General features: G+C 52.2%; 1 protein-coding gene across 1 annotated transcript in view; it reads right to left on the reverse strand.

Moving 5' to 3' along the window:
- LOC125358415 (cholesteryl ester transfer protein) overlaps window positions 1-15,679 on the reverse strand; it is a 19,952-nt gene extending 4,273 nt beyond the window's left edge. Inside the window, exons 1-11 of the mRNA XM_048355537.1 lie at window positions 15,480-15,679; window positions 14,631-14,745; window positions 11,227-11,361; window positions 11,067-11,137; window positions 10,691-10,778; window positions 9,609-9,678; window positions 9,355-9,415; window positions 7,624-7,715; window positions 6,329-6,508; window positions 5,566-5,616; window positions 457-624 (exon numbers count right to left, since the gene is read on the reverse strand). Of these exons, the coding sequence (XP_048211494.1) occupies window positions 457-624; window positions 5,566-5,616; window positions 6,329-6,508; window positions 7,624-7,715; window positions 9,355-9,415; window positions 9,609-9,678; window positions 10,691-10,778; window positions 11,067-11,137; window positions 11,227-11,361; window positions 14,631-14,745; window positions 15,480-15,597 (1,149 nt within the window). The 5' untranslated portion in view covers window positions 15,598-15,679. The remainder of the gene's footprint in view (window positions 1-456; window positions 625-5,565; window positions 5,617-6,328; window positions 6,509-7,623; window positions 7,716-9,354; window positions 9,416-9,608; window positions 9,679-10,690; window positions 10,779-11,066; window positions 11,138-11,226; window positions 11,362-14,630; window positions 14,746-15,479) is intronic.
- Window positions 15,680-20,035: the final 4,356 nt, after the last annotated feature.

The raw sequence follows: 20,035 nt of genomic DNA on the forward strand, positions 1-20,035 counted from the left end.
TGCCTACAGCCTCTGCTGCGGTAAAGTCTGCCTAACAAAGCTTGAGTTACTGTCACAAGATGGTTTTCTTTCACAGGAACTCTGCACTGTTCTGATTGTTACATAACAAATAGTATGAAAAGTAAAAAACAAGTTAGGAGATTTTTTCCCCCCAAAAGGCAGGTATAGTACTAGCCTTGAGTGAAAAACTCAGGGACAGAACCAGGTTCTGAGTGTAAGCCCCAGGACTGGCACAGGAAAGAGAAAAGGGAAGAAAAGAAATGAAACAACCAATTATAGTGATGGGTGGGAGCACTGGGAGGTTTCAGAGGCCCCCACACCCTACCTGATGGACCATCCACAGCCCTGGTCCCCTGCCTGCCTTCCCCCCGCCCTACGAGGCCCGGGTCCCCTACCCGCCCCCCACCCCCTGCACAGCCCAGGTCCCCTGCCTGCCTCCCTCCCCACACACTTCACCTCTTGGAAAGAATGAGCCTCAGCCCCTTGTCCGTCCACGCATGGGGAGAAGAAGGTCACTACCACAGAAGAGCTGACCACGACACCACGGCTCTCACAGGAGATCCTGGGCCTCTTCAGGCAGTGCACGGTGACTTGGGCAGGGCTAGTTGGGAAGTGGCTGGAAAGCTGTAGGAGACAGGGGACCCGAGGCCAGGACAGGGAATATCAAAGGCCTGCAGCCACTGTCACCCCAAAGTAGGAGGGAGGAAGCTGAGTGGGGCCCCAGGAAGCAGCCCAGGGTGGTAGCCCTGGCTGTGTCACATTCCTAACCTGCCAGGAAATGGCAGTCAGGACTCTTGCTGCACTGGCCCTGGGTTTTCTCTTCTAGGAGATGGCAAAGCAGTTCCTTCCCCGCTCAGCGCCCTGTGCTATAAAGTGGGGTGACAATAGCTACACACATAGGGCTACTCAGATTGGTAAATAAGACAACTACACAGAGAAAAGCCAGGGCCCACATGCTTCCTCCTGAGAGACATGGCCTGTGCCTCTCCCGTCGTGCACAGGGCCCATAGGTCCCTGGTCCTGGGGACAGACAGGAGACAGGTTTTCAATCCAGAGAGGTGCATATTTGTGAGACAACCCCAAATAGCCACAGAGGACTAATTTATTTTATTTGACTTTGATTTTTGTGCTGTATGGGGTCTTAAACTCAGGGTCTCCCATTCTAGTGTTCTCACTCAAGGCTAGTGTTCTGCCATTTGAGCCATATGGCTCCACTTCTAGCTTTTATTTTTTGTGGTTCTGTGGAGAGCAGTCTCAGGGACTTTCTTGCCCGGGTTGGCTTCCAACTGCCAGCCTCAGATCTCAGCCTCCTGAGTACTTAGGGTTCTAAGTTGAGAGTGACCAGAGCACTGCAAGAGAAGTGTCTTAAAGATGAGTTCTAACCAACTGTGGAACCAGAGCACTGGAGAGGGGATTTCTGTAGGCAGGGAGGAGGGAGAGGCCTCCCTGAGGACAGGAGGAAAGGATATGAGGGGAGGGACCCCTTCCATGCAGAGGGAGCAGCATGAACAAAAGCCCTGTGGAAGGAACAGCCAGGTGGCAGGGGCAGAGGATGACCTATGGTCACGGGGAGATAGGAGCAGGATAGGGCCGCCAGCCACATTGTCTTCTGATGCCCTCCTAGCGGGTGATGAGGTGCAGAGGAGATAATAAGACATTTCTTCTCCATGAAAGAGCATGGAGGGGGATTAGTGGTAGAGTGCTTGCCTAGCATGCATGAAACCCTGGGTTCAATTCAGCACCACCAAAACAGAAAAAGCTGGAAGTGGTGCTGTGGCTCAAGTGGTAGAGTGCTAGCTTTGAGCAAAAAGAAGCCAGGACAATTCACAATAGCCAAAATATGGAAACAACCCAGATGCCCCTCCACAGATGAATGGATCCAAAAAATATGGTACTTATACACAATGGAATACTACATAGCGATTAGGAATGGTGAAATATTGTTATTCGCAGGGAAATGGTCAGAACTCGAACAAATAATGTTGAGTGAGACAAGCCTAGAACACAGAAAACAAAGGGGCATGATCTCCCTGATATATGACTGTTAACAAAGGGAGACAGAGAGACAGTAGAGACCAAGGCTGTGAACACTGTATATGTTCTTGATACATTGCATATTGCATATGTGTCTACCTGACCTAGACAAGGGATGGAAAAACAGGTTGTAAGATATCACAAGAAATGTACACACTGCCCTACTATGTAACTGCACCCTCTTTGCACAACACCTTGTAAAAAAATTTATGTTCAATTAATAAAAAAAAAAAAAGAAAATAAAAGCCAGGGACAGTACCCAGGCCCTGAGTTCAAGCCCCAGGACTAGCAAAAAGAAAAAAAAATTTAAAAATAAAATGGAGGTGGGGATGGAGGAGTGCTACAATGAGCCTCAAGGGGTCAGAGGTCTGGCTCCATTAGTCAGTGAGCTAAAGTGTCATGTATGGAGTTAGAGTCCCAGTCTCCAACCTAAAAAAAGAAAAGCAAAAAACAGGAAGAAAACCAAGCCTCAAGCCTGCTGTGCTCCCAGGGCTGAAGTTGTTAACATGCCTGAAGACACAGAACTGCCTGAGGCCACACACCCACCTAACAGCTCACCTAGACTGGCTCTGGCAGAAACAGGCACAGAACTTCGGGAAGCTGATGTCACCTGGGAAGCAGAGGCCATCTCCAGACAAACCAGCTCCACTGAAACAGCTTCTAAGGGAAATGGCCCATTCCACAAAGCCATCCCCCTTGAGAGCTAGCAGGTACACAACAAATGAGATGAACACCCCAAGATTTTTACCTAATAGCATGACTTGAAAGAAACCACGGAATAGCTTTTTTAAAAGAAAAGATCAGCTAATGCGTGCTATAATAGATGACAGTACTGTGGGGGTGGGGAGAAGAGCTAGATCTGAAAATGAACTAAATAAAGTGTACGTAAATAGCAATTATTAGCTGGGTGCTGGTGGCTCCTGCCCTATAATTCTGGATACTCGGGAGGCTGAGACCTGAGGACTGTGGTTTCAAAGCCAGCCTAGGTAGGAAAGTCCATGAGATTCTTTATCTCCAATTAACCACCAGAAATCAGTAGAGCTGTGGCTCGGGGGATGGTGTGCCAGCCTTAAGAAAAAAAAAGCAAAGCTAAACAAGAACACTGCACTGAGTTATAAGCCCAGTTCTCACACACACACACACACACACACACACAATCATTGATGCTGACTTGGAGGTATGACTCCAGAGTTAGAGCTCCTGCCTAGCAAGTGCAAGACCCTGAGTTCAAAGCCCAGTACCACATTTAAAAAGAATGGCACCGGGTGCAGGTGGCTCATGCCTGTAATCCTAGCTATTCAAGAGGCTGAGATCTGAAGATTGCAGTTCAAAGCCAGCCCAGGCAGGAAAGTCTGTGAGACTCTTATCTTCAACTAAACACCAGAAAAGTGGAAGTGATGTCGTGGCTCAAATAGTAGAGCACTAGTCTTGAACTGAAGAGCTCAGGGACAGCATCCAGGCCCAGAGTTCAAGCCACACACACACACACACACACACACACACACACACACACACACAGAATTGCTATTAAAATGAAAACTTAATGGATGAGTAAACAGATGAAAAATAGCTATTAAAAGTTAATGAACCAGGTATAGAGACACACCCTTGTAATCTCAGCATTCTTGATGCTGAAGGATGATTTCAAGTTTGAGGCCAGCTTGGACTACATAGTGAGACTCTGTCTCAAAAAAAGAATGAGTCGAGTACCAGTGGGCTCAACCCACAGTCCTAGCTTTCCAGGAGGGTGCAACTTGGAGGACTGCAGTCTGAAACCAGCCCAGGCAGAAAAGTCTGTGAGACTCTTACGAGCCAGAAGTGGAGCTGTGACCTAAGGGTAGAGCACCAGTCTTAAGCAGAAAAAGTGTAGCAACAATGTGAGGCCCTGAGTTCAAGACCCAGTACGGGCACCTAAACAAATAAACAAGAAAATAAATAAGAATTGAAAGGAAGATTTGCAGAAAGTGATCAGTGCTTCACACTGAGCTACAAAGAGCTGAAAAACACAACAGAACAACTGACAGGCTTTGAAGAAAGAATAAGAAAAGTCCAACATAGGTATAGTGAACATGCATAAGAACGGACCAAGTTGAGGAGAAACAATAACTGAAGAGAGTGCTAAGAAATTTCCAGAGTGGATGGAAGATTTCAACTCATAATGTACATAGTCATGCAGGTTCTTAACCCCTGAGATGGAGAGGTAGACACAGACCAGACAATGCAGGGCCCTGGAGGCCATGCGGGCCAAATTGGCCAACTTCCTAAGACTCCCGACCAGTGTAAGCTGGCAGGTGAGGGCTCAGTGTTGCACTCAGGGCCTGGGCAATGTCCTAGAGCTTTTTTTGCTCAAGGCTAGTGCTCTACCACTTGTGCCACAGCTCTACTTCTGGCTTTTTTGGTTGTTATTTGGGGATCAAAGACTCATAGGCTTCCCTGCCTTGGCTTTGAGCCTCGATCCTCAGAGCTCAGCTTCCTGAGCAGCCTGGATTATCCTTGTCCCCCCAGCCCCACCCCCAGCCCCTGCCTCTGTATTGTCCTGGCTGCCCTGGGGAACAGACTGCAGAGAATCTTGGGATTTAGAAGGCTGCTGGCGGATCCTCACAGTGACAAAAGTAGCTAGGCCCAGCATGGAGGGAGAGATGAGAGGCAACAGACCTTAGAGACAGTGGGGCTGCAGGATTGGCCTGATTGGATCAGGGAGAGGAGGGAGAACAGGGGAAGGACACACACACACACACACACACACACACACACACACACACACACACAGAAGGAGAGAGAGGGGTGTTCCTGGGCTGGGGAGACTGGGAAGGGTAGGTAGGGGAAGGGAAGCAGGTGTGGGGACAGGGGAAGGGGAGGGTGGGAGGGGACGCTGGGCTGTGGGGTGGAGAGGGTGGGGGGCAGTTCTGTTGGGGGTGCTGACAGCTCTTGGGAAGTAGATGAGTGGAAGGTTGTAAGTACTTGCTGCCATTGAGGATGGAACTTCTAACACGTAATCCAGGTAGGTGAGGACTTGCCTCAGAGAAACACAAAGAAATTACAGTAGGGGGTGGAGGTGTTGATAGGAAAGCTGAGCAGTTTACCCAAAAAGGACTGAGAGTCCATTTAAGGTCAGTACCATAGATTCTCAGTGGAACCGTCCAGGGAGGCCTCACTGCTGCTGGGTGAGCAGGCAGAGGCTGAGATGGCCTGAGGCTGGTTTTGACAGTCCCAGCCAGCCAGTGCTATTTCAGGGCTGAGGTTAATCCCAGGTTTCAGCTCTCAACCCCCTGGGGCCCCAGGGCCTGGGTATGAGGCAGGAGATGGCGCACAATCCTGGTCCTGGCTTTCACTGTGTCTCTGCATACAGAGGGCAGAAGCATGGTGCCCGGCTTTCTGGATTGGTGTGGGCAACAGACAAAGTGATTCCCAGAACCACATGCCTGGGAGCTGTTATAACTGTCCCCGTTGCTGTTATTGACGGCAGTGCCATCTCCTGAACAGGAGCAAAGTTAGGGTAGAGGAGATAAACCCCAAACGGCAAGTAGTTACCTCTAGAAAGGCTTGCTGGTTGGCGTTGAAGCCTCTGGCCTCTAGTAAAGCCTAAAAAAAAACAGACAAGAGACGGGCTGGGAACATGGCCTAGTGGCAAGAGTGCTTGACTTGTATACATGAGGCCCTGGGTTCAATTCCCCAGCACTACATATGTAGAAAACGGCCAGAAGTGGTGCTGTGGCTCAAGTGGCAGAGTGCTAGCCTTGAGCAAAAAGAAGCCAGGGACAGTGCTCAGGCTCTGAGTCCAAGGCCCAGGACTGGCAAAAAAAAAAAAAAAAAAAAAAAAGACAAGAAGAGTGTGGGCAAAGAAAACAACACAGGAAACAAGAAAGACACTACAGGATTGAGGTACAGGGTCATGGATGGAACCCCTCCCCAACCCAGATTCCCAGTGCTGCAAACAAATCTGAAGGTGCTCTGGGTGGGGTACAGTTTAGGGGAATCCCAGCCTGGCTGGAGGCTTGTCTTCAGTACCCCACTAGGTGACAGGGCTGTGTGATCTTGGGAGTATATTTACCCTCAGATGGCAATAACACAGGGTGAGTGCAACAAAAATAAATGTGACTATGAATATGACTACGAACGTCCCTAACAGCTACACTTATTGCAGCTAAGATGTGCCATGCTCCATTTATATCTACACCTGTCTGCAGCACCTGTCTGCTGCAGCTCAGAGAACCCATGGATGCACACATACACACTGTGTGTGTGTGTGTGTGTGTGTACTCATGCACAGTGTTCCGGAAGCCCCACCCCTCACCTTGAACTCGGCCCCTGTCAGGCTGAGCACAAGACGGTCATCCTGGAAGGCGGCCTTGGCCAGGTTGTTGAGGACGAGGTCGGAGAACCAGAAGTAGAGCATGCGGCCCTCCCCCAGCAGGGTGGGTGAGAAGGTGGGGAGGGGGAGGTCCTCGGAGACGTTGTTGTAGAGGACATGACCCTGGAGGAAGATGGATGCTGCTTGCTCTTCTCCAGCAAGTCCCTGCTGGGCTCAGAGTCGTAAGGTGGGCCCAAGATAAGGTCACCATGTCACATGCTGGCACTCCGATACGGGCAGTGACCAGAGCCTCTGGGAGCTGCTGGGAGCCGTGGATCTCAGTGCCCTCCTCCCTCAGTGGGCACTGCGCCTTGGCAGCCCAATTCCCAGCTCCTCACCATTGGCTGCCCCAGGTCTATGAAGGGCCCAGAGCACTCAGGACCCCTCAACCCTCCTCTGTGTTCACTTTTCTGGAGGCATTACAGAGGCTTCCTGTTCCCACTCCAGTTCTTGGCTGGGCTTATGGTCACCTCCATTTAACATCTCAGCCTCCCTGCAGGTGGGACCTTGTGTCCTCGGTTACAGAGGCTTTGGCGGGCAGGTGACAAGACAGGGAGGGAGTCTGGGGACCTGACACCACGGAGCCACCAGTTCCACTCTGGGGCAGCACGTGAGCCACTCCATCAGGGAGATGCACATGGGGGCGGAGGTTAAGCTGCTACCCGTCCTGTAATCCTAGCTACTCAGGAGGCTGAGACCTGAGGATCACGGTTCCTGGGCAGGAAAAAAGTCTATGAGACTCTTTTCTCCAATTAACCACCAGAAAATCACAAGTGGAGCTGTGGCTCAAAGTGGGTAGAGTGCTAGCCTTGAGTACAAACCCGCTCAGGCCCTGAGTTCAAACCCCACATCTGACAAAACAAACAAGCTGCTACTCTTTCAGGTTTCTTTATCACAGCAGAAACTATATCCTAACTATATCAGGGATCCACAGCTTTCCTCAAAGTCCCCCAAGTGGAGTATAACTCCCCCAAATGACTGTTATAGAAGATGCTGGAAGCTCAGTAAATCTAGAAAGGAGCTGGTGTCCGCTGGGCCCTCTGAGAGGGGCCCGCTGGCCTGTGGAGAGCCCACACAGCGGGCCGAGACTCTGCCTTCCTGGCTACTTCACAATACGCTCTGCAGAGGGGAGGCCTCCGCGGGGTCCACGCTAGGGGGAGATGGCCAGGTCACCAGTTGGGTCCTAGCCCACGGAGCAGCCAGGGTGGCGAGCCTGTGTCCCCTCCCGCTGTGCCTACCTTGTGGTGGGACTCCAGGTAGGTAGCTGTGATGACCGGCGATCTTGTCAGTGAAATGTCAACCCCAATGTCTCCATCAGAGAGGACATTGGCTGTGGGGAGGGAAAGTCAAGGTGGTGTCACAGGATGTGTGTGGAGGGGTGTACCAAGTTTGTTGCTCCTCATATCCTGCACACAAGTGCTCAGCCTGCACCCTCTGATGTATAAATGGGTCCTAAGGCAAAGAGAGCCCCATGTCTGTCTCTTTCTTCAACTTCTGTCTTCTAGGTGCTGTACTAGGTGAAGACAGTTTTGAAGCCAGGGGTCTGGGCTGGAACTCTGCCCTCTCCTGCAATATCTGTGCCCTCCTCTCCTGGGCCAGTGCCTGCTTCAGTCAGTGCTGGGTGTTTATTTCTACCCCGTGTAAGAGGGTGTGGGCTGGGCCTGTCATCCTAGCTACTCAGGAGGCTGAGATCTGAAGATCATAGTTTGAAGCCAGCCCAGGCAGGAAAGACTCTTCTCTCCAATTAACACACACAAAAAAGCTGTAAATGGAGCTGTAGCTCAAGCAGCAGGGTACCAGCCTTGAGCATAAAAAAGTTCAAGCACCAGTACCAGAGCATATAAAAGGGGAGGGGCATGAGCTAGGGCCCAGTTCTAACGATCCTCCTTCTGTGTCTTCCTCAAAGACCAAGATGTTCATCAGTCTTGAGGTCTCCAGTCCAGGACAAGGGTCAGAAAACTCTCTGGGCTCTATAAATGACTGGTAATCAATTGTGCAGGCTCCTCTGTCTGCCACTATTTAGTGCTGCAACAAGTGAGTGTGGCTGTGTTCCAATAAAACTTTATCAACAGCAAGGTGGTGTTGGTGTGCTTTCCTGGCTGGCAGGGAAGTGTTCAGCAGGTAACAATGGTAGCTGGGAGGGCCGGACAGGATGGCACTTCCGCTTCTCCCGATGCCTCCCAGTGACTCAGAATGATAATGGTGAGTCTTTTCTACACTGTGTGACCTTGTGGGACCTTTCCTGTACCCCAAGGCCTGATGGGAAGGGAGGGAAGATACCCCAAGAAGGGCAGAGGAATTCATCTTCACCCTGCTTTCTTTCTTCTCTTCTTTCATCCATGTTTACCCATTGAATTGATCTTGGTGCTCGACTGGGTGCTAGGGGTACTGGGTAGTGATCATTCTAGTCACGATAGTAAGGACTAGTGATGGCTCTGGTCCTGTTTTATGATTCTCTCTCTCTCTTTTTCCCCCAGCCCTGGGGCTTGAACTCAGGGCCTGGGCACTGTCCCTGAGCTTCTTTTGCTCAAGGCTAGCACTCTACCTCTTGAGTCACAGCACCACTTCTGGCTTTTTCTGTTTATGTGGTGCTGAGGAATCCAGCCCAGGGCTTCATGTGTGCTAGGCAAGTACTCTACCGCCAAGCCACATTCCCAGCCCTGTTTTGTGATTTGTGCACACTTTTTTTCTTTCGACACTCAATTCTCACAGCCATCTGTGCGGTAAGTGCAATTGTTCACCCCGTTTTACTGAGGAGAGGACAAGTTCCAAGAGGTTAAACAGCACAGCTTCTGAGGCTACAGCTCCAAAGGGAAGCAGCCCACCAGAGCCAGACCGTAAAAATCACCTGGAGTCAGAGCCATGAGGGACCGAGCCACCCAGGCAGGGATGCAACTGCCTCAAGACCAGCCCCTCATCGTGGGTGAGTGTTGCATCACTGCCTTCTGAAGCATGCGGACAGAGCTCACCTGCCCTTTCCTGGACAAAGTCAGCCATGATGTTGGAGACCACATTGACCTCTTTGCAGATCTGGAATGGACAGGCTCACCAGGAAGGCAGGGAAACCGGAGAAGGGGCGGGTGGCATCTCCCACCCGGCCAGCTGCATGGGACGGCAGACAAGGGCAGGGCAGGGCGGGGCAGGGCGGGGCGGGGTGGGGCGGGGTGGGGCTGGCTCCTGGGCGTGACTCAGAACGCCAGGTGGGTCTGCTGGCCTCACTCACCTGTCCCTTCAGGACCAGCTTTAGGGTGAAGGAAATGAAGTTTGTGAATAGTCTCTTGATCCATCCAGGCCTGAGGGGAGCGAGCAGGGCAGTGAGCCTACAGTTCTGTGCAGCCATGGAGCACCCACTGTATACTGAGAACCATTCAGGGCTCTGCTAGCCTCCTTCCCATGGCCCAGGAGGCCCTGTCATTCTCCTCATGTCCCAGCTGACACCATGAGCCTCATCCGGAGCCTCGGCCTGAGGCATAGTCACGTCACAGGTGACTTCCGGTGGAGGGCTCCATTTCTGCCATGCTCACAGCTTCCATGCACGTGGGCATGCCTAGAGCCCAGACTCACTGGTCTGTCTGCTCTGGGGACAGAGAGCAGCCTCCTCCCCAGCCCCCACACCCCTCCTGTGCCCCAGGGTGTGACAAGGGCTTCTGAGCTCCAGACCCTCCTGTGTGCACCAAGGCTATTCACAGTTCCACACATGCTGTCTGCCACGACAAAGCTTCACCCGGGGACACTGGAGCTCAGATCCCGGAGTGGAGGATGCAAGACTCGGGTCCTGCTCTCCCCTACCCAGAGACAGCTGTGGGCATACAGAAAGTCACTTAGGTGATGGGGAGTAGCTGTGATGTGGTGAGATGCCTGGGATGCATCCTTAGCGCCCAGGCAAGTGGGCATGGCTGTGTGCCAATAAAACTTTATTGATAACTCAGACAACAGCATGTATCTTCTCTCAGCTCTGCCCAAGGAAGAGACTCCAGGTTTGCTTTCCCTTCTAACCTCCCTGTGCCTCAGTTTACCCACATGTTAAAAATGGGCATCCTAACAGAATCTCCTTCCTAGCATTGGGTTGTGTGCAGATTAAGTCAATGGATTCATCCAAAGCACTTAGAATCATAGTATTCGACTCAGAGCACGCACTCACTATTATTTTTCTTCAGCCTTGGAGGGTGGATTGATGGGGATGAGCTGGAAATCACACCCTAAAGACCCTGATCCTCCCAGGTTTGGCTGTCACAGTGTGGGGGGGTAACACACTGCTAGGAGAGGGGCACAAGCAAGGCTGGGGCCAGCAAGGTGGTGACTTACTCACGCTCCCCTTGGAGATGCAGCAGCAGCTTGTGGAAAGACAGGTGGCAGTCAGGAGCATCGGTCCTCACTGTGCCAGAGTCACAGGCTGCAGGGAGTACAATACCACCTCTGGACAGGCTACCAGGTTTGGCCCCTGGGTGGCCCAAGCTAGCCATGGCAGGGCCAGCACTAGGAGCATCCTCCTTCCCACCTCCCAGGCTGGGCCTCCTCTGAAGATCTGACACACACACACACACACACACACACACACACACCACACCACACACACCACACACACACCACACACACACACGCCCTCTGCACAGCCTGGCATCTGTGCTTCAGCCCAGCCCTGGATCCCAGCCTCCGGCCTCCCCTAGGAAGCTGTGCATACTCAGCTGTGTGTCGATCTGCAGGTCAATGGAGGAATCAATCTCAAAGTCGACAGACTGATCAATGCCCGGCCTGCAAAGAGCCAAGGTCCCAGGACATTCATTTGGCCTTGAGTCCCAGATCGACCATCAGGTGACCCAGCAGTGCCCAGAAATGCTCACCCCCAGGCGCTCGTGTAGCCATAGTTCAGGGTCCCCTTGAAGATCACAGATGCGTTTTGAATGGAGACATGGATAGACTTGGCTTCCACCAGCTCCACCTGGCTGCTGGAGACAGACAGGTGGCTGATTTGGATGCTAGGAGAAGAGACAGAAACAAGGAGAGCACCATGAGGGGAGGGAGAGGGAAGCCACGCCTCTCCACGGGCTGGACAGGCACTGCCCAGGGTCTCTCCTGCCTTCCCAAGTCCGTGTCCACCCAGAAATCACCACACAGAGTCACTTGGGTCACTAAGGAGCCCAGCAGCTGGGGAGGCTGTGATTCCATAAACGTCCTCTTCCCAGCGCACAGAACCTGGGAAGGTGCTGGCTGATGTTGCAAATGTGACTCTACAGGTGCCATGATGTTAGAGCCCTTGAGACAGGTGTCAGTGACCCCAGGTCACCTGGGAGGATGCCATGTAATCACTAGCATGCCAACAGAGGAAGGGAGGCAGGAGAAAAGACCAGAGAAGATAGATGCATGCTTCTCTGCTGGTGGAGGTGGAGAGGCTGCAAGCCAAGGCCCGTGGGCATCCTTGAAAAGCTCCAATGAACCAGAGCTCTTCAGTTACATCAAGATATGCTGCCATCTCAACTTGAGATGAGACCTGTGTCAGACTTTTAGTTTTGTTTAACTGGAAGATAATAAATGTGCTATTTGTAGCTATTAAACTTATGAAGATTGTGTATGTGTGTGTGTGTGTGTGTGTGTGTGTGTGCTCCCGCGCGCTGGTCTGGAGTTTGAACTCAGGGCCGGGGCACTGTCCCTGAGCCTCTTTGTGCTCAAGGCTAGCACTCTACCATTTGAGCCACAGCACCACTTCTGGATTTTTCTGAGTAGTTTATTGGAGGTAAGAGTCTCATGGACTTTCCTGCCTGGACTAGCTTTGAACCACAATCCTCAGATCTCAGCCTCCTGAAGAGCTAGGATTAGAGGTGTGAGCCACCAGTAGCCAGCTACTTAATAGGAAGTGAAAACAGAGGGCTTCCTGGAGTAGGTGAGGCTGGGGTGGAGGGTGTGGGGGCTGGGAGGATAGCGAGAGGCCTCGCCAGGCTTGAGAGGGCTCTGAATACAGAAGGGGAGCCAGGCCTGGGGGCTGGGGATAGGCATGGGGAGGACTTATGTCCCAGGGACAGAGGTGGTCTTGGCAAGGACTCTCAGGCAGATGGGAGCAGAGGCCAGAGACTGGAGTCAAGAAGACCCAGGGACCAATTCTGACTACCCCTGGCTTGACCATGACCATCATAGCACACAGATCATGACAGAGTGTGTTCTGCGGGCCGGTGCCCTCTCTGCCACCCTATAACATGTGACTCTCACTGTACCCACTGAGCAGAGGTGGATGGGTCTTCAAAGGGTCTCTGTGGAGCTGGGCTTTGACCGGGGTCTGTGTCATCCCAAATCATGTGCTCTAAGCCCTTGTGATACCCTGTGACCAGCAATGATAACTCATTGTTGCTGGTTTCCCCATGTCATTACTTTTTTTTTTTTTTTTGGCCAGTCCTGGGCCTTGGACTCAGGGCCTGAGCACTGTCCCTGGCTTCTTCTCACTCAAGGCTAGCACTCTGCCACTTGAGCCACAGTGCCGCTTCTGGCCGTTTTCTGTATATGTGGTGCTGGGGAATCGAACCTAGGGCCTCGTGTATCCGAGGCAGGCACTCTTGCCACTAGGCTATATCCCCAGCCCCCCATGTCATTACTTTTAACTAATCAAATAATTTGGCGTTACTGGGAATTAAATACAGGGCTTCGCACTTGCTAGGAAAGCAGCCAGCAACTTAAGCTATGCCTCCAGCCCTCCTCTTCCCTCCCTGCTCCATCTTCTGCTTCATTCCATTCTATTCTGCTTTGCTCTTCCACAGCAGTCAGAATTGGCATTGTACCATTATTTCGTTTTACCTAATATCCACCATGGCCCCTCACAAGTTACTTCTACTGTCCCCATCTGTCCCCACCTGTTCGGGTCCACAGTCACTCAGCCTTACCAATTACTGTGGGGTTTTAAGAACTGTAGTTCTCTTAACATCTCCCAGGGCACTTTTGATGTCTCTGACCTACTGTAACAGAGGTCCAGGATGGCATTATCCTCATTTTACTGAACTCCAAGGCCACACAGAGTCCTGGGCCCCTCCATGCCCTCCCCCTGTTCCCCTATCTCCCATCTTGCAGAAGCTGCAGAAAAGGAAGCTCTGCGTTCCAGTGTCACCAGCGCCCCCTGGCGGCTCTACAACAGACCAGGTCCTCCAGTGCCAAGGTCTGTTTTAGGAGACTGGGAGGTGAGGGTTGGCTTTAAGGCAAAAACAAGGGCAGCCCGAGCACCTGAGGTACTAGGAAGTGGCATGCTACTTTCCTTGCTGTGTGACCTCTCAGCTAGTTGACCTCCCCAAGCACCTGTTTTCCTATGTGTTAAGCAGAGCCTTTGGGGAATATGATAGGGAAAATAAGGTATGGTTTATAAAGCCATCTGGCCCACAGCTGCCCTGGGATGCTGTCGCTATAAAGCTTGGAGACCCATTGGCCAAGAGACCTCTGTTTCTCCCACCTCCCCACCCCCTGCCCCCCCCCTTTCCTGAGCTAGCAGAAAACGTCCTTCAAGGCTTGCTTCTTATTGCAGGGAGGGAAGGCAGTACTAGGGGTTGAACTCGGGACCTTGTATTTGCTAGAAAGGTGTTCTACCACTTGAGCCAGGCCTCCAGCCTTTTTTGGATTCCATTTTCAGATAGTCTCCAGTGTTTTCCCAGGCTGGCCTTAAACTTCATTCCCTGCTGAGGGGAAGTTAGGCCTCCGTGGCTAAGTAGGAGATGCAGCATGTGCCTTTCACAGCAATGGCCATGCTCATGGCTCCCTAGCCTCCATCCAATCAGGAGAGGGGGAACCAATCATATGACTGTCCTGCAGTGCACATCCACCCCTTGGCCAATCAAACCAGCAGTATGTCCCGAGGGTAGGAGGTGAGAGCCCCTATATATACAGCAGGCTGGGGGAAGACTGTGGACAACAGGTTTTCCTTGTACAAGGAGGTGTCATTCGTTTTCAGATAAACCTGCTGTTTGCTTTAACACATTCTTGCCCTTTAATTCTCCAATTAGGAGAGAAAAGAAACCCAAATCCTGAATTATATCATCCCAGTCTCCACTTGCTGAGCAGCCGAGGTGACAGCAGAGCTGCAGGAGAGGCCCATAGGCTCCGGTTGGTCCTGGAGGGTACTGTGGGGTGGGGCTGGAGAAGCACAGCGGGGGTGGGGTGAGGGGGTCTGTCAGATGGAGAGTCTGGGGTTCTCTGGCTGCCTTTCCTTCCTGGGGCTGGGGCAAGACCCTTATCCCTCCTGCCCCAGAGCCAGCCCACCCCCATCCTGGCCACTCACTTGTGCAGGCCGTACTTGACCCGGCCCAGGAGCATCACTGACTTCTCGCCCTTGATGTCCGGGTAGCGGGCTCGCTGAACGGCCTTCTGGACAACCTTGGGGGTCTCCTGGTTCACTGGAGAGAGGGCGTGGCTGAGGGGCTGCAGGCCCAGCCTCTCCCCACCCCAGGCCAGCCTTGGCTTTGGCTCAGCCAGCAAGCCTCACAGAGTTGAGGGGTCACCCTGAGCCTCACTCTGTGCTAGTTAGGTGGCAATTCTCAGGTGACATAGAGAGGTGCCCCTGACCCTAGCCAGAGACCCTGCTTCTACCTCAGCCTTTGGATCCTAGCACACAGGAACCCGGTGATCCTAGCCAAACAGCTGCTCCAGACCCCAGCTACTCCCAGACCATGCAATATCCCCCATCCCCTCCCCCCAGTACAACAGAGTCTGTAATCCTAGGTCTCACACTTGATGTCGTCAATGTCAGAGGCCACAGAACTGAACCCTTGCTGTATGAGCAAGAGGCTGAAGCTCTGAGAGGGGAGTGCTGCTGGCCGAGGTCATACAGCAATTGGTGACAGTCTCCCTAGCCTGGGCTTATGTGATAACAGACAGGCTGTAGTATAATCTCCGACTGTAAGTACACTCTAGAGGCACCTGTGTCCCCTAACTTGACCCCTCTGAACCCCAGGCTGACCCCAGCAAATGCAAACCACCCCAGGGAGCTTTTTGCAGTCCAGTAATGGCCTCCACAAAGAGCTTGACTTTGAAGGGGAGGCCAGGGCAGGGCAGAGAGCCTGGCTCTGCCCCATCTGTTCTCACCTGGCTGCGCGGTGGGGCCTGGCAGGGGGGTGGGCGTGGTACTTACACACCAGAAGGGCAGGCTTGGTGATGCGGCACACGATGCCTGCCTTGTATGGCATGTCTACAGAGCAGGCGTGGGCACTGGCCAGCAGGCTCAGGCTCAGGAAAGCAACGGCAAGCATGGTTCTCAGGCTAGCAACAGGCAAAATGGCCCTGGCCAGCCGGCCTGAGCTCTTCTATGCATCCGCCCAGCACCCATGGGACAAGCCGCTTCCGGGCAGCTGAGTCTTTCTAGCCCCAGGATGGGCCTCCTTCCTGCCCAGTCCTCAGCCTCCTCTTGGGCTCAAGGCTGGATAGGAACCAGGGTACCCCACCCTCTGCACGTCCCCTTCAACCACCCTTAGCCTGCTTGCCATCCCTTGTATTAGCTGGGCAATATTATACGATTATCTGGATGATCTGTAATACGCTTCCTTGAATTTATTCTTGTTTTCCCTTTTACTTGAATAAGAATCTAAGAGGGAAACTCTCTTTCACTTGCCATAAATAGAAGACCAAAGCTTAATGATGCAAAATAAAGACATTCCATTCTTGGGGAACAATGACCTAGATTGGAGGCCTGGGTTCCCCTGTCAATTAAAACGTAGCTGAATCTGGGTGCTGGGTGGTTCAGGGCTGTAATGCTAGCTATGCAGGAGGCTGAGATCTGAGGATCGCAGTTCAAAGCCAGCCGGGGCAGGAAAGTCCATGAGACTCTTATCTCCAACGAACCACTGAAAAGCTGGAGGTGGAAGTGTGACTCGAGGGGTAGAGTGCTAGCTTTGCACAAAAAGAGCCAAGTGAGGCTGGGGATATAGCCTAGTGGCAAGAGTGCCTGCCTCGGATACACGAGGCCCTAGGTTCGATTCCCCAGCACCACATATACAGAAAACGGCCAGAAGCAGCGCTGTGGCTCAAGTGGCAGAGTGCTAGCCTTGAGCGGGAAGAAGCCAGGGACGGTGCTCGGGCCCTGAGTCCAAGGCCCAGGACTGGCCAAAAAAAAAAAAAAAAAAAAGAGCCAAGTGAGAGCATGAGTTTAAGTGAAGCTTTGAGTTTAAGCCCCAGTACTGGCACCATAAATAAATCATTTTTAAAAAGCAGCTGAGAAATATGGCCTAGCGGTAGAGTGCTTGCCTCGTATACATGAAGCCCTGGGTTCGATTCCTCAGCACCACATATATAGAAACAGCCAGAAGTGGCGCTGGGGCTCAAGTGGTAGAATGCTAGCCTTGAGCAAAAAGAAGCCAGGGACAGTGCTCAGGCCCCGAGTTCAAGCCCCAGGACTGGCCAACCACAACAACAAAAAGCATCTGAAGAGAGATCTGAGCCCCAACCTCTCCTCCCTTGCTGGAAACACTAAAAGACCCCAATGGCTTTGCAGTGTTTAAGCCACACTTCTGTGCCACGGGCCCCCACTCTGTGTCCCTGCTCTGTCCCACCAATGGCATACACCTTGCTCTTGGGGATGATCTGATTTAGAACTCACTGCAGGTAGCTTCCACACTCCCTTTGTGAGGAAGTAGCTGTGGCCCAGATGGGGCAGAGCCGCTGGCCAAGGTCACACAGCAGATGGTGACAGCCCTTCCAGGCTGGGATGGGCAGGCCCTGGGATATTAAAGTGTGCTCTCTCCACAGCTTTGCCTGGGTATCACTGGGTAGGATTATTGAGGGGCTCCCCAAGAGCCCCCCCAGGCCTCGTGCTGCCCCTCCTTGAGGCTCCTTTGCCATTGTTCTGCCTGGATCGTGGGATTCTGTGCGCGGCACTCTGTGGAAAGGGTGGTCGCTGAGCAGCGCTGCAACCCAGGCTCAGATTTTTAAGTTTCCAATCCTGTAGACGTGGCAGCTTTCCCCAAATGACAGCGAGGAGGATTCCCCCCACTGCTGGAGCCAAGAGTTCCACTGAGGACCACAGGACCCGCAGCCTCATGGCCCTGTCCAGGGGAAGCCCAGGGAGGAGGAGTGGTGTGAGCCCCAGGGAAGTGGTGGGTGGGAGCAGACTCCTGCCACTCCTAATCAGGCCAGAGCTGCTAGAAACCCTCTCAACAGGACAGAGCACCCCCTTTCCCAAGGCGCCCACAGGCAGGACAAGTGCTACCCTCAGCCGAGGGGACAGGTGCCCACTGGCTATCCCAGGGCTAGATGACAACCTTTAGCCCAGAACGCTCTGCTACCTCCTCCCACAGGCACGCTGCCAGGCAGCCTGCGGGCTCCGGGTCACGAGGACTTCCTGGGGCCATTGTCCTCCTGGCTGTTGTTTAGATCTCATTCCTGGGGCAGAGGGTGATGACCCCCAGTTGCCCAAGCAGGGCTCTGGTGGTCAGCAGAGGGGAGGAGAGAGACGGGCTGCCCCAGCCTAGAGCACAGCCCAGGAGCTTGGCACCCGCAAGGCGCAGGACGGGAGCAAAGCACCCATTGGGCATGACATTTAAGGAATGCTGGAAAAACTCAATAGTCACAGATTTTAATGAAATGTTTTGAAAGTACAAATAAGGATGTAAACAGGTATTTGTAGAGTCATCTTCAGAGCAGGTAAACCAGGTTTTGAGTCCTCAGGCCAAAACTCCAGGAGTGCCACATCAGACCCATGCTGTGTCCCCATAGGCCAAGTGAAGAGACTCAGTGAAGGGTAGAGGAAGGAGTTATTAACGGCAGAACTGGGGAGATGGTGTTTTAGTATGCCTTTAGTCATCTTTGAGGGTTCCAATGTTAGGTTCAGGTTAAATAGGCAGATTTGGGGCCGGGGTGAAAAAAGATATTCATATTTAAAACAGCCCCAGGTGTGGCCTGGCTGACCACAAGCTTGTCTTGTCTCTAGAGGCCTGGTGGGGGGGTTGTCTGTAGCTTTTGGCTGTTTTCTTCAACTTAACAGGATGGCAGAGGTACCAGAGGGTGGAAACTGAGTCTGACTATGGTGTTTAGAGCTGGGGCCTCTCGAGACAGGGATTAGAATTAGATCATCAAAGTCGACCTTACACTAGAAGGAGAGCCAAACAAAGCTACTTTCCTTGTAACTGGGCCTATTTTCTAGATACCTTTATTGTGTTCTCAGCAAGAGAAAGTAGAATAATGCAGATATCTAGGTCCAAGAGCAACTAGGGGTGATGGCAGCTGGGGCAGGAAGAAGTGGCTCCAGGGCTGCAGGGAGAGACCAATGACTGGAAGGATGGGAGGGGCCGCAGCCTCCCATGGGCAACCGGGGACTGCGGGAGGGGCTGGGCCTTCCCACAGAGGTCAATGACCTGGAGAAACCGACACTTGAGGACCTAGAGCACTGCTCATACTGCCGTGGGGTCTGAGGCTTGGAACGCTTCAAGTACCAAGAGGCAGCAGTCCCAAGGAGCTCTGGAGCAGCTGGCTCTACTTAGGAGAGACAATTGTTAAACTTCCAAGCGTTCTGTGAGCTGGTTATTAAACATTGCTCCTATTTAGAATTAAATTATAGAGTGAGGTGGGGGAAGAAAAGCACAGGTGATGGTTATGCTGAACAAAATATGCTATGCACTCATCTGAAATATCATAGTGACAACCCTTGGTGTAATTACACACACACACACACACACACACACACACACACACACACACACACACAATGACGGGAAGGTAAAACAGGCTCCAATGGGAGCATATAGCAGGACCAGAGAGAACTGATAAAGGGCAAGTGAGGATGAGTGTGGTCAAGTAATTTGTCTCTGTGTGTGAATATAGAACAATGAAAGCTGTTGGAACTGTTTTAAAAGGAGGAGGGGGTAGGGAAGAATAATACCGGGAGGGGATCCATCAAGATACATTGTATACATAGGTGGAAATGCCATAGTGAACTCTCTTGTACTACTAATGTACACTAATGAAAATTATAGAGACTGATGGGCTGGGGGCTCATGCCTGTAATCCTAGCCACTTAGGTGGATGAGATCTGAGGATAATGGTGCAAAGTCAGCCTGGGCAGAAAAGTCTGTGAGCTTCTTTTATGTCCAATTAGCTAATTGGACATAAAACTAGAAGTGGAGCTATGGCTCAAAGTGGTACAGTGGCTAGCCTTGAGCAAAAAAACGAGTATAAGGAGTATAAGCGAGTAAAAGGAGTACAAGAAGCAGCCCACACCCATCCACCTCCTGCCCCCCAGGGACTGATGTCTGGACAGCCCAAGCTTCCTGCTCATCCCAAGATGGAGATAGATGCTGGAAGGCACTGGCACCTTCATGCTTCTGTTGATAGCAGCCACCCAGTGCATGCACACACCTGCCTCCCCTCTCTATGTAACACAGGCCCAGCTAGGCCCAGAGAAGTGTACACACCTGTGCATACATGCCCAGCTGCACCTGCCTGGTGAGGCACACACCTCTCCCCCATGCACACCCATCCAGCTGCCGCCCCAGAGATGCACATGTGCCCAAGTCTTTGCCTTTATCTTTAAAAATGGTCTCATGAATGCAGGTGTGGTGGTACACACCTATAATCCCAGCACTTGAGATGCTGAGGTAGGAAGATCGCAAGTTCTAGGTCAGCCTTTTGGTTACATAGTGAAGACCATTTAAAAAAAAGCAAAAACAGGGCTGGAGGGGTGGATCAAGTGGTAGAGTG

The sequence above is a fragment of the Perognathus longimembris genome, chromosome 10, assembly GCF_023159225.1.
Source record: "Perognathus longimembris pacificus isolate PPM17 chromosome 10, ASM2315922v1, whole genome shotgun sequence".
Taxonomy (NCBI): Eukaryota; Metazoa; Chordata; class Mammalia; order Rodentia; family Heteromyidae; genus Perognathus; species Perognathus longimembris.